The sequence below is a fragment of the Podarcis muralis genome, chromosome 7 (assembly GCF_964188315.1).
Source record: "Podarcis muralis chromosome 7, rPodMur119.hap1.1, whole genome shotgun sequence".
Taxonomy (NCBI): domain Eukaryota; kingdom Metazoa; phylum Chordata; class Lepidosauria; order Squamata; family Lacertidae; genus Podarcis; species Podarcis muralis.
In genome coordinates, this window is record NC_135661.1 from 76,549,826 (window position 1) to 76,566,959 (window position 17,134).

The 17,134-nt window shown below is 48.1% G+C and overlaps 1 protein-coding gene and 1 long non-coding RNA gene across 2 annotated transcripts in view; both read left to right on the top strand.

The window, feature by feature from the left end:
• The window catches only part of LOC144328587 (uncharacterized), a 31,504-nt gene extending 17,119 nt beyond the window's left edge, over positions 1-14,385 (top strand). The window contains exon 2 of the long non-coding RNA XR_013393813.1: positions 14,292-14,385. This is a non-coding gene — a long non-coding RNA (uncharacterized LOC144328587). The remainder of the gene's footprint in view (positions 1-14,291) is intronic.
• LOC144328564 (interferon-inducible GTPase 5-like) lies at positions 12,546-14,385 on the top strand. The gene has a single exon (XM_077932542.1). It carries the CDS (start codon positions 12,580-12,582, stop codon positions 13,909-13,911), a length of 1,332 nt encoding a protein of 443 aa, XP_077788668.1. The 5' UTR covers positions 12,546-12,579; the 3' UTR covers positions 13,912-14,385.
• Positions 14,386-17,134: the final 2,749 nt, after the last annotated feature.

Consider the following 17,134-nt stretch of genomic DNA (forward strand, 5'->3'; position numbering starts at 1 on the left):
AAGGGCAAGGCGCTGCTGCACAGGGGAGGCTTGACAGAAGACTCGTAGCACCTGGTGGCACAGGTCAGGAGGGGTATATAAGACCAGCATTTCCTTCTGCCTCTTTGCCACAGCAACACACTACCCACCTAGCTGTGCTTCAGTTTCCTGACTCCTGGTTTCCTGACCCCTGGACTGCTGATTCCTGCTTCCCGTCCTCTACCCCTGTCCCGACGTACCGAGCCAGGACTCCGGCTGCCTGTAACCCGGACTGTGACAGTGTTTCGCTATTTATCAATAAAAACTATATTACTTTGTATGTTTATTTGTGTTTGCAGCCAGTGGGGGAACATTTCAACCTCCAAGGCTTTCAGGCTGTAAGGCTTTGCAGAAAAGTTGCATTCTGAGGAGGGCGAAACTCATTCCACAAATAAGAGCTGGTAAAATCACTACAACAATCTCAAAAACAATTGGCTAGTGCTTGGAATGAACAAGTTCAATGTTCACTGAATTAGTTTGAAAAACATCTGAACTACATGTGAAAGTAGTTCCCATAATTGCTGGGTAAACTGGACATGAATTAAGTTGGGGCAAAATGAAGAATGATTTCTCGCTCATCTTCAAGTTCATTGTCACTTTCTAAATGCTTTAGAGTATTTCTACAATTTTTTTTTTTTTTGCCAAGGATACTTTGGGTGAACTTGAAGTGAACTGAACATAAAGAGAACTGGTTTGTTTCATAAAGGGATGAACATGAATGGGAATTAGTTCTTTTACGGACATGTTGAACTTGAACTAGTTCTAAGCTCTGATATGGACAGAGACCTGATTTCAAGTCTTGTTTGTTCTGATGATGTCATCTCTGGTTTCTTTGTTTTCTCAAAAACCAAGAAACAAAAAAATTGAAAATAAAAAGCACATATCCCTCAAAAACAAAGAAAGAATAAGAAGCACCTATCTGGAGTTATTTGTGGCAGGAGGACACCCAAAACTCACTCTACTCCAACTATAAAAAGTTCCCTCCAGTAGCACCTTAAAGACCAACTAAGTTAGTTCTTGGTATGAGCTTTCGTGTGCATGCACACTTCTTCAGATACACACGAAAGCTCATACCAAGCTCATTACCAAAGCTCATACCAAGATGCACACGAAAGCTCATACCAAGAACTAACTTAGTTGGTCTTTAAGGTGCTACTGGAAGGAACTTTTTTATTTTGACTATGGCAGACCAACACGGCTACCTATATGTAACTACTCCAACTATCTTGAAGATGAACCAGTCTTTCTCTGTTTCATAGCATCCTAAAATACAAGGAAATTTGTGGGCATGTGTATGCTTATTTCCAGAGAAAAAACCCTCCCCAAAGGCTCAGGCTTCCCCTACCCACCCACCCAGCTGGTGAAGTAAAGAAAAGATTAATCATTACAGCAAGGAGGCTGAGAGAAAACAGGCTTGTGGTTCAGGTTAGGACACCTAAATTTGGACTGTTGGCTATAGCTTTCCTACGCCTTGATTAAATGATTTTTTAAAACAAAAATTAGAACAGTTGGGGAAATAATTGCAGTAGGGAGGATTAAGAGGAAAAAACATTTCTTATAATCTTAATATTTATTATTTTGTTGAGATTAAGTAAATAAGGGAAAATTAAAGAATAGCAATCAAAGGAGGAAGAGAATACATTAAAACATTTTTAAAAGCAGCAATAACAAAATAACCACAAAATATACTAAAGGCTACAAAACTATATAGTATATTTTTGCATGGATAAGCATGTCTCGCAGGATCCCACCCAAGATGATATCTGTGTTAGATCTTGTTTAATTTGACCTGCTTTAGATTTTGATATCTCCTCATTAAGATCAGTAACTTTTTGATCCAGGGCTGTAATTTTAAGATTCGCCTTTGCTAAATTATCCTTCAGACATTAATTCTGCACCACAATTTACTTAGGCGTATCAGCAATAGAACTCTCTGAAGCCATTTCTCTTCTCTTCTTTTCTCCATTCTTTATGTTTTGCTGCTGTAAATTTGCTGCATGTCGGAGGGGAAGACATCTGTCACTTTAACACTGACAGGTAGGAGATAAGAAACCTCTAAACTGGATAAAAATTGCCCAGGCAGGCTACTGATTAAGCGTTGCTACAATAGGGCTTCCATATGTCTGGGATTCGTCCGTTGGAAGTAGTGTCCAGGCAGAATTCTTGAAAATTGGTAAAAATGTTTGTGAAATGTCAGAAGTGTTGATTTTTTGGGGTGAATCGCCTTAAAAATAGCTCAAAAACGTTTTTGGGACACAGTGTGGCCAGGAAGCCGTGGATCCATGATTTTTGTGGTGCAGGCTGTGCCCCTGGACATGATGTATAATTTGACGGTGAGTTTGGGCTGATCTAGTGCAAAAATCATGAGGATTCATGAGGATTCGTGTTTTTTAACCATGTTTTTGCGGCATTGCGGCACCACAAAACAGTGGATGTGTGATTTTTTTGGTTCTGCCTACAGACTAAGATGTGGGCTACAGTATCATGGTGTTTTTATTTTGTTTCAATATAAAAATCATATGAATTCATGAGGATCCATGCCTCAGATCCATGTTTTTGTGGTGCTGCAGCGCGGCAAAGTGTTGGATCCACGTTTTTTATAGTCCAGTTTGTAGGCGTGCCTTCTAGGTGTGTTTTGACACTGCATTTGTTGGAGTTATTTTTTAAAAAGTGGAGGATCCATGAGGATCCGTGTAGATCCGCCTTTTACCCAAACCCCTTTTCTCCTGGGTCTAGAATGATTTCCGTTTCTTTTTCAGCTTGTTTGTGTTAAAGGAGATTCTGAGCTTCTTGCTTGGTGGGGGCGGCAGAAAAAATTGTTGTTGCTGGTTGGGGTTTTTTTAGCCTTTTTTCCTTTTTATTGTTATTATGTTAATTATACTATAGCTATTGTGATATTATATTATATTATCATATCGTATTATATCCAGAGGTTTTTTCCTAAAACATGTTTAGGGGTACTCTCATTTGACCATTCAAAACCACCATTTTATAGTTCAAATCAAGGAAAATAAATACAGTAAATGGTCAGAAGTGCAAAGAAAGCCACTTCCGGCTTCATGCCCACTCCCACGTGAGAACAGGGGAATACCGGCCTCGGCTTCCCGGCTGGCTGGGGGGGCGTGGCCTGCCCTATTTAGGGCCGGCGCAGAAGGGGCTCGCCCTCTTTTCGCCGGCTAGCCCCCGCGTTTTCGGAAGGTTTGTATTAGTGTTATGTACTGAGAACAATAGGATCCAAATTGCAGCAGTCTGATTAGTCCTAGAACAATAGGATTCAGAATGCAGCAGTCTGATTGGTCCTAGAACAATGCAGCAGTATGATTGGTTGGCAGGAACCACCCAATCCTGCTCCAGATTGAAGTGAATCCACAACCTGATTGGCTTACAGTAGAATTCCGAAATTAGCCAATCATGTACAGCCCATTGTGTAAATAATGTATATAAAGCAGATACTGTGAGGGGACTTTCATTCATTCCTCCTCACCACTATGAGCTGAATAAAGAGCATGAAATCACTTTGCGACTCTGAGTATATTTCACTGGCGACGAAGGTGGGATCCCGCTGAGCTGACTGCCACACACAGCACCGCAGCACCGCCACCTGCCGCACCGCTGCCTCGCACCGTGTATCCAGGCTTCAGCTCCGGGACACAAGGAACTCAGAATGGCAACCGACAGCAGCTTCTCGCCATTCAACCCAGCATCTGGAGACTGGGAAGCATACGCCTCCCGTTTCACCTTCCTTCTAGAAGCCAAAGGGGTCACCGATGAAGAAGACGCCAAGAAGAGGGCGATATTCTTCAGCGTCTGCGGAGAGGAGACAATTGAAATCGCCCGGGCTCTCCTTGCGCCTGAAGACGTCGCTTCTGTTCCATACAAAACAATAATGGAACAGCTGAAGGGGCACTTTTCGCCGCAGCCCTCAGTGGTGGCTCGTCGAAATGCCTTCTACGCAAAGCGGCAAGCCCCTGGGGAAACCATAACTGGGTTTGTGACCTCTCTCCGCCAAGCTGCCCGGTTCTGCAACTTCTCAGAGCTGGAGAACATGCTTCGTGACCGCCTCGTCGGTGGCCTGAAGGATGAGAAGCTGCAACGACGCCTCTACGCCAAGAAGGACCTAACGTTCCAGGTCGCTCTGGAGGAGGCCCTGGCAACGGAAGCTGCCAAGAGGTCGACGCAAGAGGCACGGCCGAGCCTGCCACCCGAACCGAGGGTCCACCATGAAGACCTCACCGACGACTCAGGATCTGACAGGGAGGAGGTGCACCGAGTACAGCAGCGCACTCAAGCAGCCCACATACCACAGCTGCCTCGACGAGAAGGAGGGAACTGCGCAAGCTGCGGGGAAAGTCACGAGAGGAGGACCTGCCGTTTCCGCAACGCAGAGTGCAGGCAGTGCAGAAAATTGGGACACATCGCCCGGGTGTGTCGAGCTCGGCCCACCCGACGCCAGGCATCAGATGACCAATCCAAGAGCCCCAGGTCCCAGGGCCCAACGCACCAAGGCAACTCTACGGAGCTCACGGACTTCCAGGTATACCAGTTGCCCCACCCCAACGTAGAGAAAATTTATGTAGAGGTACAGATAGAGGGGGCCCCATGCCGCATGGAGCTTGACACGGGTTCAACTCTATCCATAATCTCGGCAAGAACCTTAAGGAAACTGTGTCCTACTGGGGGTCCCAAACTCAGGCCGGCCCCATTCACCCTCCGGGACTTCCAGAAACGTAAGGTCCCCACAATGGGGGTGGGGACCTTCAGGGTGCAATACCGAGGGCGGACGCGACAACTGGACTTGCTCGTGGTCAAGGGCCCCTACATTAGCTTACTGGGATTGGCATGGTTTGGACCACTGGGGCTAGCCATCACCGGGGTGAACCACACTACCTTACAAGTGGACGTGGACGCCATCTGCAAGGAATTTCCAGGGGTTTTCGATGGGAAATTGGGACAGTATACCGGGCCCCCCATTGCTCTACAGCTTGACCCCACAGTACGACCGGTCAGGCTCAAGGCCCTGCGGGTCCCGTTCGCCCTGAAACCCCGTATAGACGAGGAATTGGACCGGCTCGTGGAGCAAGGAGTGCTGGAGCCGGTGCCTAATGCCCCCTGGGAAACCCCAATCGTCACACCCGTCAAGCCTAATGGTTCGGTCCGCATCTGCGCAGACTACAAATGTACCATAAACAAGGCCCTCACGGCCCATGCATACCCAGTGGCAGTGGTCAGCCATGTCCTTGCCACCCTGGCTGGGTCGAAAATTTTTGGCAAGCTGGACTTGGCCCAAGCATATCAACAGCTGCCAGTAGATGAGGCCACAGCAGAGGCACAGACGATTGTGACGCACAGAGGAGCGTTCAGGGTAAAGCGGCTGCAATTCGGTGTCAGTGTGGCACCAGGCATATTCCAGAATCTAATGGACTCGCTCCTTAAAGGGATTCCTGGCGTCACCCCCTTCTTCGATGATGTGTTGATTGCCGGGCCCACACCAGAGGAGTTTGAGGACCGCCTCCGCACCGTTCTGCACCGTTTCCAGACGGCGGGTCTCAAGGTGAAGCGGGAAAAATGTCTACTAGGAGTGCCTCAGGTGGACTTTCTGGGATTTATGGTGGACGCAGAAGGGGTCCACCCGACTGGGGACAAGGTACGGGCCATCTGTGATGCCCCAGCACCCAAGAGCAAGACTGAACTTCAGGCCTTCTTGGGACTATTGAACTTTTACCATTCCTTCCTTCCCCACAAGGCGGCGGTAGCAGAGCCCCTACACAGACTCCTGGACAAGCGGGCCCCTTGGGTGTGGGGCCAGCGCCAGGAGGCTGCATTCCAGGCAGTCAAGGACTTGCTTGTCTCAAACTCGGTCTTGGCACACTTCGACGAGAGGCTGCCGGTGGTGCTAGCATGCGACGCCTCACCCTATGGCATCGGCGCTGTCCTGGGGCACCAACTCCCGGATGGAAGAGAGGTACCGGTGGCATACTTTTCCCAGACACTCAACGCAACCGAGCGGAACTACTCGCAAATAGACAAGGAGGGTCTGGCAATCGTGAAGGGAGTAAAAAAAATCCATGATTTCTTGTACGGGCGGCCCTTCACCGTGGTGACTGACCACAAGCCGTTGCTTGGCTTGTTTGCCCCCGAAAAGCAGACCCCCCAAGTGCTGTCTCCTCGCGTCCTCAGGTGGTCAATTTTCCTTGCCAGCTACCAGTATGCACTGATTCACCGCCCGGGGAAGGCAATGGGCCATGCGGACGCCCTCAGCAGGCTACCACTACCGGAAACAGGCCCTGACCCAGCACCTGCACAGGAGGTTATGAGCCCGGAGCTGCTTCCCGACCGCCCCATTCAGGCACAAGAAGTTGCACACCATTCCAAGAAAGATAGGGTCATCTCCCGGGTCCTGGACTGGGTGTGGAGGGGATGGCCCAGCAGCAGCCCTGGGCCGGAATTCGCTGGCTACACAACCCGCAAACATGAACTGTCGGCCCACAAGGGGTGCCTGTTATGGGGAAGCAGGGTCGTGGTTCCCCAGCCCCTCCGCAAAAGGGTCCTCACAGCCCTACACAAGACACACCCAGGGGTAGTAAGAATGAAGGCCCTTGCCAGGAGTTATGTGTGGTGGCCAGGGATCGACGGAGAGATAGAGGCCTGGGTCAAACACTGCCAGGCCTGCCAAGAATCCCGCCCAGATCCCCCAAGGGCCCCAGTCCAGTCCTGGGAGTCCGCCCGAGCACCATGGTCACGCCTGCATGTGGACTTCGCTGGCCCCTTTCAGGGGAAAACATTCTTCATAGTGGTGGACTCCTACACCAAATGGCTGGAAGTCACACTGGTACCATCCACTTCCACGTCCGCAGCCATCCGGGTACTACGCAGGCTGTTTGCAACCCATGGGCTCCCTGACACTCTCGTCTCAGACAACGGGACTGCATTTACGTCAGGAGAATTCCAAACCTTCACAGCGCAGAACGCCATCCGCCACATCCGTTCGGCGCCATTCCACCCTGCCACCAATGGCCAAGCAGAACGCATGGTGCGGACCACCAAGGACACCCTTCGCCGCATGACGCAAGGGGACTGGGAGTACCGCCTTGCCACATTCCTTCTAGCACAGCACAGCACCCCCAGCTCAACGACTGGCCGGAGCCCCGCTGAACTACTAATGGGTCGGCGCCTTGCAATCAGATTGGACCGCCTTCACCCCGATAGAGCTCAGGATGAGGTAGTGGTGGGGGAAGACAGGAACCCCCGGACCTTCGAGGCCCAGGACCCAGTGTACGCAAAGAATTTTGGGGCAGGCCCAGCATGGGTACCCGCCACAGTCACCAGGGTCACTGGCCCAGTGTCGTACGAGGTGCTAACGGATGGGGGGCAATGCTGGCGCCGCCACTGCGACCAGATACGGCGACGATTCCCGGGAGAAACCCAGGAGGAGGACAGGTCAGAGGAGTCCCAAGGGAACAGCGGGGCAGTGAGGCCCATAGAGCAGGAGGGGCCAGCAGGAGAGGCAGAATCAGTAAATACAGAGAGGACCCGTGAGGCCGAAAGGACACCAGAACCAGAACCACGACTGAGCGAGCCGGTTGCACCAGACCAAACAACCCCATCACAGCCAGCATCCTTGGAACACGAGCCAGAACCTGGAGCCCGGTCCAGGGAACACCCCAGGCCGCAACGCACACGTAGGCTGCCGGCATACCTTGAGGACTATGAATGCGACCTCCCGGGCAGGACTGGAACTTAGAGGGGAGGGGTGTTATGTACTGAGAACAATAGGATCCAAATTGCAGCAGTCTGATTAGTCCTAGAACAATAGGATTCAGAATGCAGCAGTCTGATTGGTCCTAGAACAATGCAGCAGTATGATTGGTTGGCAGGAACCACCCAATCCTGCTCCAGATTGAAGTGAATCCACAACCTGATTGGCTTACAGTAGAATTCCGAAATTAGCCAATCATGTACAGCCCATTGTGTAAATAATGTATATAAAGCAGATACTGTGAGGGGACTTTCATTCATTCCTCCTCACTGAGCTGAATAAAGAGCATGAAATCACTTTGCGACTCTGAGTATATTTCAATTAGGTTGGTATTAGGCTCTATTCTCCTGTTCATCTTCTTTAGGTTAATTTTTCAGGTTCGCAGTAGCAGCTTCGGCGGCAGCTTCCCTCTCAGCCTTGGAGGAGCTCACCGAGTGGCCACGGGAGCAGCTTCGGCGCCAGCTTCTCTTTAAAGCCGCAGAGGAGCGCAACGAGCATCTACTAAAGCGCTGCCGCCCTTCGGCTTATTCACCTTTCTCCGGAGCGCCGCCCGACAGCTGACTTGCTGGAGCGCAGCTTGAGCGCTTCGGTGGACTCTTCTCGCATTTTGGCAGCCCGCTGAAGGACAGAACGCGCCCTTCGGATCAGGTTCGGTGTGGGGGTCTCCAATTTCCTTTGGTTTAGCGGTAATTTGCCGGGGTAGGGTCGCCTATAGTCCAGCGGAGACTGCATACCGAAGGGGGTTTGGGCTCACCCAGAGCCAGGCAGCTGATTTAGCCTTTGGGGTTTATTCGGGCGCGGAAAGGGTGAAGCGCTCGGGGACCGTCTCCTTACTTAAGTTTGTGTCGGCTGCGTTTGCATCTGGCTTTGGGGCGGATTCGGGTTAGCTAATGCTTGGAATTGCACTTGGAAGTGCAAAGAACATGCATTACCTCATATTACACAGCTCAAAGTAACTTCCACACTGGCATGAGGTTGTGTGCACTAACATCTTCCTGATTCCTTTCTGGGAAAGGAAAGGAAGCAGCCATCGGGAGGTGGTAACAACAAACTGTTTAGGGGTATGTGTACCCCTGCGTCCCACCCCCAGAAAAAAAGGACTGATCATATCGTATTGTAAACAATAATATTATTATCAACAATGATGTTCTGAAAGGCTGCCCCTTTTCCCCGCGGCAAAGGGAATAAATAACATGCCACAAGTATCTAGTCCTACTTTTAGAGTTTTAAGTAACCGCCCTGAAGCCAATGCAACCGGTCTCCCTTTTGCGTGTTAATTCAATATATTCCTCTGCAAAGCCCCCCCCCCCCCTGGGTATTTTTCCTGAAAGAAAGTAGCAGGAACACAGCTGTGCCCCAGCACTTTGACGTGCAAAAATGGCATCTGTGAGCTACTTCTGATTAGAGAAACTGCATGGTAAGGGTTCAAGGCAGGGCAGAAGGTGCTGGAGCTTCTCTTGGTTCTGGGTAGGTGCTGCCTGATGAGCCTGGATAGCTCAGTGGGTTAGACCATGGTTCTGATAACGCCAAGGTTGCAGGTTTGATCCCTGTATGGACCAGCTGCATTGCAGGGGGTTGGACTAGATGATCCTCAGGGTCCCTTCCAACTCTACGGTGCTATGTTTCTACGACTTTCCCAAGTCGCCCTTTTGGGGCTTTCTGTGTCCTTCCATGACTGTGGCACGAAATATGAAACTTCCCTTCTCCATGCACCTTAGTCCTGCTGCAAAATCGCCTCCCCGTATCAATTCAAACAGACAGACAGACAAACAAAACCCCACTGATTTATTTATTCATTATATTTATATAGCTTTCGGGACAAGATAATGCTGCTGATAATAGGCTGTCTTCAACTAATATTTACTCAGAGTAAACCTACTGAAATTAATGAACCTTAGGCATGGTTATTAATTTCAGTGAGTCTACGCTGAGTAAAACTTAGTTGACAAGAACCCGATGTGGATATTTTCCCCAGTACTGCACTTTAAGAATATTTCTGGGCTCTTTCTGCGTCACTTATTTCAACCCCCTGACTCCTTTTTTCACACACACACCCCCGGTGACGTTTCTAAAATTATTCTTTTTATTGGTGACTTTTGTAAAAGTGGCAGGGCCAGACTTGGCTAGAATATACTAGGGATATGCACAGTGCATTGGCTTATTTATTTATTAAGTGTATTATCCAAAGTTTTAGCCAAAAAAGGAATCTTTAGTGGGGTGTAAATGCTTCCTTTAGACACATCTCTTGTGGGATGAACAATTTGAGTTCAAAAAAGATCCACACCTCACACAAATATGTTTTAAGGGTTATGTGTGAATGCATGCACATATAGATTTCTGAGAGATAGACAACAGGCACAATTCTTCCCTTTTTTTGAAATACTACCAACTGCTGCTCATACAACCAGGAGGGAGAGTGCATAAAAGAAAGGAAGGAAGAGAGTTTGAAGGAGAAAAGTGTTAAGAAACCTGGAAGCGAAACCTCCGAGGAGTGGACTGAGCTTTGATTCAAGAAATTGGACAGGCAGCAGGTGAGGAGCCGAATTTTCTCCTGGAACTATGATGATTTCCATTTCTTTTTGAGCTTGATTGCATTAAAGGAGACTCTGAGCTCCTTGCAGGGGGCGGGAATGGCAAAATTCTTTATTATTACTATTTTTAGTGTTGGAGAAGGCTGCCCTTCTACAAAGGGAATAAATAACATGCCGTCACGGCTGAGCTAGTGCTACTATAATAACTTTAAGTAACTGCTCTGAAGCCAACAGGGGTCTCCCTCTCAAATGATGCTGCGTGTTAATTTGACACATCCCTCTGCAGCTGCTATGAGGCTGCCTCCTCCTCCTCCTGGCACCTGTCTCTTTTCCTTTCCTTGGCACAATGGAGAGAGAAGCTCTTTCGAAGCTGTCACACCACATAGTCGCAGTCCCGTCCTTCATCTTTCTCTGTTCCTCTTCCCTATTTACTAAAAAGATTTGCAAATATCCTCTGGGACCGGCAGGTCTTCCTTTTCCCTGTACTCAACTCTGTCATATATGTTTTGGTGCCCAAAGTCTGTTTGTTTGCTTTTTAGAGTGCACTTGGACAAAAATGTGTAGTTGGGAGCAGTGGTGTACCATGGGTTGGCGCCACCCACAGAGAGGAGTCCTGGGCCAGGCTGCACTGAGGTCAGCCCTTCCATGCCTGCTCCAACTGTCTCTGCCCCCCCACACCTGCCCCATCCACTGTCACTCTCTACTTCACCTGTCCCCTGCGTTACCTGCATCTGGGTGTGTTATGTACTAAGCTTGGATCCTAGAACAAATAGGCAAGTAGGATTCTAGAATACAACAACTGATTGGCCTGCAGGAAAAGACCAATCAGGCTCTAGGAGGTAAGCAGAATCAGCCAATCAGATGGGACTCATTGTGTAAATAATGTATATAAGAAGCATGAGATTTGGGGGGCAATTCAATCACTGTTTTACAAGCTGCAATAAAGAGCATGAAATCACTACAGGACTCTGAGTATATTTCAGGTTGCACCCCCTAAAAACTTGTGCCCAAGACAACCACCCCGCTGACCCCCCCCCCCACGTTACATCACTGAGTGGATCTACCCTATGCTTCCTGTTATGGGATGCATATCAGCCTAACTGAGAAAGACAAAGTTGGTTCAACAGCCTTCTGAGGTCTGCCCATCTCAATGTTTTTCACTGTGGTTGCCATGAGACTTGGACAATTGCTTTGTTTTTCAGTAAAACTCTGAACTAGTTCTTCTGCCACAAAGTCCAGAGAGAACAGGAGAGTTCTCATCAAACAACTGTTTGTCAAGGATCTTGAGGAGCAAGTAAGTCTTAACAGAGGTCCTTCAAAGTCTTTCCCTCCCAGCCTGCTTTCCCCTTGCTCAGCTGGCAGGCTTGTGATCCTAATGATGTTGGATCTTCTGCTCCTCTTGAGCTTTCCCCTAAGGTTTATAGCAGCATTGGGAAGCAAATGGCATGCTTCTGAAGCAGACTTAGAAAACCTCCCTCTGTCTGCCAAGCAGTGGCAAGAGCCCATGGGGTCTGTGGTCCTTTGCAGAATTGAGACACAGCAGAGACTTTAAGAAATTCACCTATTTACCCTATTTTCAGTCTGCACGGAGGGAGTCCAGATCTTACAGCATGCTCTTTTCAAGAGGGATTTGTGTCCCCCCCCCCCACAGTAGTGCAGCCCCAGGGCATTTCTCCCAGTCAGCCTGCAGCCAGCCTGCCCAAGATGGACCCCAGTCTTTCTTCCTCCTTCTTCCTCCCAGCAAATCTTGCTCAAAACTCTTCATTTCCTGCCGCCTCAAACAAACACCCGATCACCGGTGTAGGGAGAGACTTCAAGAGTGCCAACACTTGCCTTGGAATCTTCCAGTGTAAAGCCACTGGAAACTGTGGTGTCTCTTTGATATATGGTGCTGTGTTTGCACACCCACCCACCCACCACCTCAGCACAAGATGGAAGAGCTCACAACATTAACACTCCAACAGATGTTAATTCCCCAATACCCACAATATCAAAATTCAAACATTTTTTGCTGAGCATGAAATATTTATATTTGAGCTGAGTGTAAATCATCACTGAGTTTCCCAGCTAGATGGGTCAATAGTATTGACAAAGCCTTTCTGAGCTCTCCCTTTTTCTTCTAGGAGGAATTCATATGCAGAAAAACTTTCATTCTTGTCTGAGATTTTCCAGGCTATATTGAAAAATACAGGCATGAATGCAGATCCCGGTAAACTTTTCAATATAACAATCAAGATATATGAGAATTTTAAGGCGGCTTTCCGTGGTGATAGAATGAAGGAAGCAGCTTTTGAGGTAAAAGAGGAGCTGGAGGAGTTGGAAAACACTGAGCTTCACATTGCCATCACTGGAGAGACGGGCTCTGGGAAATCAACCCTCATCAATGCTCTGCGAGGCCTGAAGGCAGAAGATGATGGTGCCGCCCCTGTAGGAGTGACAGAAACGACACTGAATCCAAATGTTTATGTGCACCCCAACTATCCCAAAGTGAATTTATGGGACCTGCCAGGAATTGGATCCCCAGATTTTTCACCAGACAGTTACCTTCAGAAGGTGGATTTCCAACGCTATGACTTCTTTATCATTGTTGGCTCAGAGAGATTCCGATCCAACCTCATTAACCTAGCTCAGGCGATCCAGAAGATGGAGAAGAAGTGTTATTTTGTGCGCTCCAAAGTAGATTCAGATCTATGGAAAGATCCAAATACCTTCAATGCAGAGGAAGTCCTTGAAAAGATGAGGGATGACTTCAAGAAGCAGCTTAGGAAGTGCTTCAGGAACACCATCCCTCAAGTCTTTTTGATCTCCTCTTGGGACCTTGGCAAGTATGACTTCCCCCGACTGGTGGAGACCTTGGAGAAAGATCTGCCCAGCCTGAAGAGACTTGCATTCCTGCTCAGCCTTCCCATGTTTTCCCCTGAATTCACAGAAAAGAAGAAATCTGCGCTGAAGAGCCACCTGTGGAAAATATCCCTGGTGTCTGCTGACATCAATGCTGATCTCATTCCAAGCCTTCCTCTGGTTTGTGATGTTGCCCTCTTGTGTGGGTCCATGGTTGCCTTATACAAGGCGTTTGAGCTGGATGATGACTCCTTAGCTAGGAAGGCCAAATTGGCTGGGAAGCCTGTTAAAGAACTGAAGGCCGTGATGATTTCTCCTCAGGAGAAAGAAATTACCAGGGATCTGGTTATAAATTATGCAGAAGAATTATTCCTGCCTTCGCTAGTTAGAAGCTTGGCAGCAGCAGGGGTGTCTATTGTCATCACTTATTGGATGCTGTCAAACTTCCTGGATAATCTAGCTGAGGATGCTGAAAGGGTTCGAAAGAAAGCCCTGGAACCCATAGCCCTAGGCAGAGCAGCCTTCCCAAGACCAAAAGAGGGTGAGGACAGCCTCTCTCCGTATGAACCTACAGCGACTCAGAGACCCTCTTCCGAGGCCCTCCTTCACGTGGCCCCTACACAAGAGATCCAGAAGGTGGCAACACAAGAACGGGCTTTCTCTTCCTTTGTGGGGGTGGGGGATAATTGGCTTATTTTTGTTCTTGTTTTTATTACGCATTTTGTGTCTTTTATTTTGTATTTTTATGTATTTTATCTTTGCTGATTCAGGCAGTTATGATTTAGTCAAGGTTTCTCATCCTTATTTTAACTTATTTTCTGTGGTGCTCAATTAAGTTCCACAGGTAAAGGAAAGGCATTTGCTATGTGCCTGAAGATTCATCCTTGAACACTGAATTTTTTGTGTTGATATGAAGGGGGGCTAATTTTGTCATAAAGGTAACTAAGATGATAAACTGGATTTCTGTTTCATAGAACTTGAGCTTAAATTTCCCCTCTGAACAAAGCAAAACTGTTACACTGCCTGCTCTCCTCTCCCCCTTTTACTTTCAAAATGCTTTGCTGACACTAATGCAGCAGCTCCTCTATTCTCCCTTGCTTTGCGGAAGAGGGTCATCTCTCAAAGGGGGACACATTCTGGGTTAGGTGGCTGGGGAGATTTGCCTGTACCACAGGGGCTAGATATTGTTTTAAAACATAGTTAAAAGTTCAAAATTAATAAAGTAAGGACTTGCTACTATTTTGAACTTCTTGTTATGGCATCTTTTAAAAACATGAGTCTTGTTGCCTCAGGGTTGTTCAGTCTGAGGGTAGTAGAGCCTACAGACTATTTGGGCTAGGAGGGATTTTGTGAGCCTGGGTTTTGCATGTTTGTGTGTGTGTGTGTGTGTGTGTGTGTGTGCGGTTTTGCTTTTTTTGGTTAAAATTGTTGAAATCCATGATTTGCAGGCAGCTTAGGAAGTTTGCAGTTAGAATCTCCACCGCATGAGAAGGCAGGACATGAAAGGAATCCGGCCAGAGATAAGGAGACCCAGCAACCGGCCAGTGATTGGCTGAGTTCCTTATATAGGCATGACCTATAACACTGGTGTGTGTTGGAGAGTGTTAGTGTGGTGTGGTTAGTTCTGAGGAGTTGCTGAGAATGACAAGTTTTGTTGTAAATAAGTATTGCTGTAAATACCGCAATAAAAGAACAAGTATCAAGTTACTAGTCAGCGGTGTTCCTGCTGGTTGTCCAGCTGGGCAATCTCAAGAGTTGCTCAACAACTCTGCTATACTCTGCTAAGCTGTGCAATAGGCGAAAGCACTTTAAAGGTTCAGATGGTTTCCAAAAGTTTTAACAAAAACACACTGGAACATAATGGTCACGGCCCACTGCAGCAGCTCAGGAAGATGCATGGCTGGTGGTTGACACTTTATTGACAAGAGAAACACTGACAGCAGCTCCCACAGGGCGACTTCTTCTACACGGAAGCCACTGCTGCTCATTCCTCTTCAAGCCCCTCCTGGTACTAGGAGATGGTGGAGCAGGGGAAGGCGGGGAGTCAACTGGCCCACCCCTTCTTCCTCCACCTCATCCTGCCCTAACTCTTCTTCTTCTTCCTCCTCCTCCTGGTCTGGCTGCTGCCTGTCCGGTGGCTCCCAGCTCCATAAACCAGTGGCTCCCTTTCCCGGGTCAGCCTCCTGGCCCCCTGCCTCTACCACGTTCACAGTCCCCAACATCTATTCTCTGAGGAAGAATCAACCCAAGACGTTTTGTTGCCTGAGGTGGACAAGATGGCTGCTGCCCCTCACTCCATTCCAGGAGCAGAAAGCAACTGGATCAGCCATGGAATGACTTCAGAACACTGGGAATGGAGCCCTGTCCTCTCCTCACATGAGGGAAATGGCCTTGGGGGACTTAGGCAGGCTATTTCCAAAGGGTTAGCCATGTCAGTTTGTTGAAGCAAAAACAGCAAAGGCAGACCCTCCAAGTGTCCCTATTTTCCAGGGACGTCCCTGATTTAGAGAAGCTGTCCTGGTTTCTGATTTGATCCTGGAAAGTCCCACTTTTCCTTAGGATGTCCTTATTTTCATTGGAGAAATGTTGGAGGGTCTGGAGTTATCTGGCCCCTGAGCTGCCTGAGGGCAATCTTGAATGGGGAAGTTATTTAAATGTTTAATGTTTTATTATGTCTTTATATTTGTTGGTAGCTGCCCAGAGTGGCTGGGGCAACCCAGTAAAATGTGTGGGGCTAAAAATAGTAAAACTATCATTATGGAATGGGACGTCCCTATTTTCACCGGAGAAATTTGGAGGGTATGCAAAGGGTCTCATGGCATCTTAAAAGAGGAGAGTGGCTAGCGGGGATCCTCAAGGGCAATGGTTAGGGATAGCCGCCACCACCACCACCATAATAATAATAATAATAAATAATAATAATAATAATAATTTATTTGTACCCCACCCATCTGGCTGGGCCTCCCCAGCCACTCTTGGCGGCTTCCATAGAAACCAAAAATACACTAAAATATCACACATTAAAAATTTCCCTGAACAAGGCTGCCTTAAGATGTCTTCTGAATGTCAGGTAGTTGTTTTTCTCTTTGACATCTGATGGGAGGGTGTTCCACAGGGCGAGTGCCACTACCGAGAAGGCCCTCTGCCTGGTTCCCTGTAGCTTTGCTTCTTGCAATGAGGGAACCACCAGAAGGCCCTCGGCGCTGGACCTCAAGGTCCGGGCAGAACGATGGGGGAGGAGACGCTCCTTCACCACTGAGCTTCCTCCAATATGCACACTCTCAGCACCTGCTACCTGAGACAGCTGCTTCACATTGGCTAATAGAGCTGGCCCTGTTGGACTAGGCCAAGAAAATGGCAACACCCTGTGACAGAACTCAAGCAGCCAGTCCTTCAAATTTCCTCATGCTGGGGGTAGCACTAACATTGATCTATGGGCCTGATCTATCCAGACTGAAATGAATTTGTGTGAAGGCCAGGGCCGAAGAGTTAAGGGAGTGAATGCCACATGAAATGCCATTCCCTCACTGAATCAGGTTGCATCATTTTGACCCCCCACAATGAAACGAATGGTTGAAACTCCCGATTGTCAACCACAAATAGAGTGGTAAATTGTGGGTGGGGTGGTTAAGTTTTGTCCTAATCCCACGGTATAGTGGTATTTCAGCTCAGCCTTCCCAGAGCAAGTAATGTTTCAGAGGTTTTGGACTACAACTCCCATCAGGTCTAGCCAGCATGTCCAATGAAGTCCAAAACATCTGGAAGGCATCAGTTTGAGGAAGGCTGTAGGAATCTTCCAGATGTCCTTTTTATTGAGCATTCATATCTGAGCTCATATCGGGGTGATTATACGTGATCCCACTTTCAATACCCTTTGCATCTGCAAATGTTTTGGGATGGGCATTCTGCTTCGTTTGCAATAGGCACAGACTCCATAGTTTCCTGCTAAAGCCCAGCAAATTTTTTGTAACACAAATGTTCAAATGTT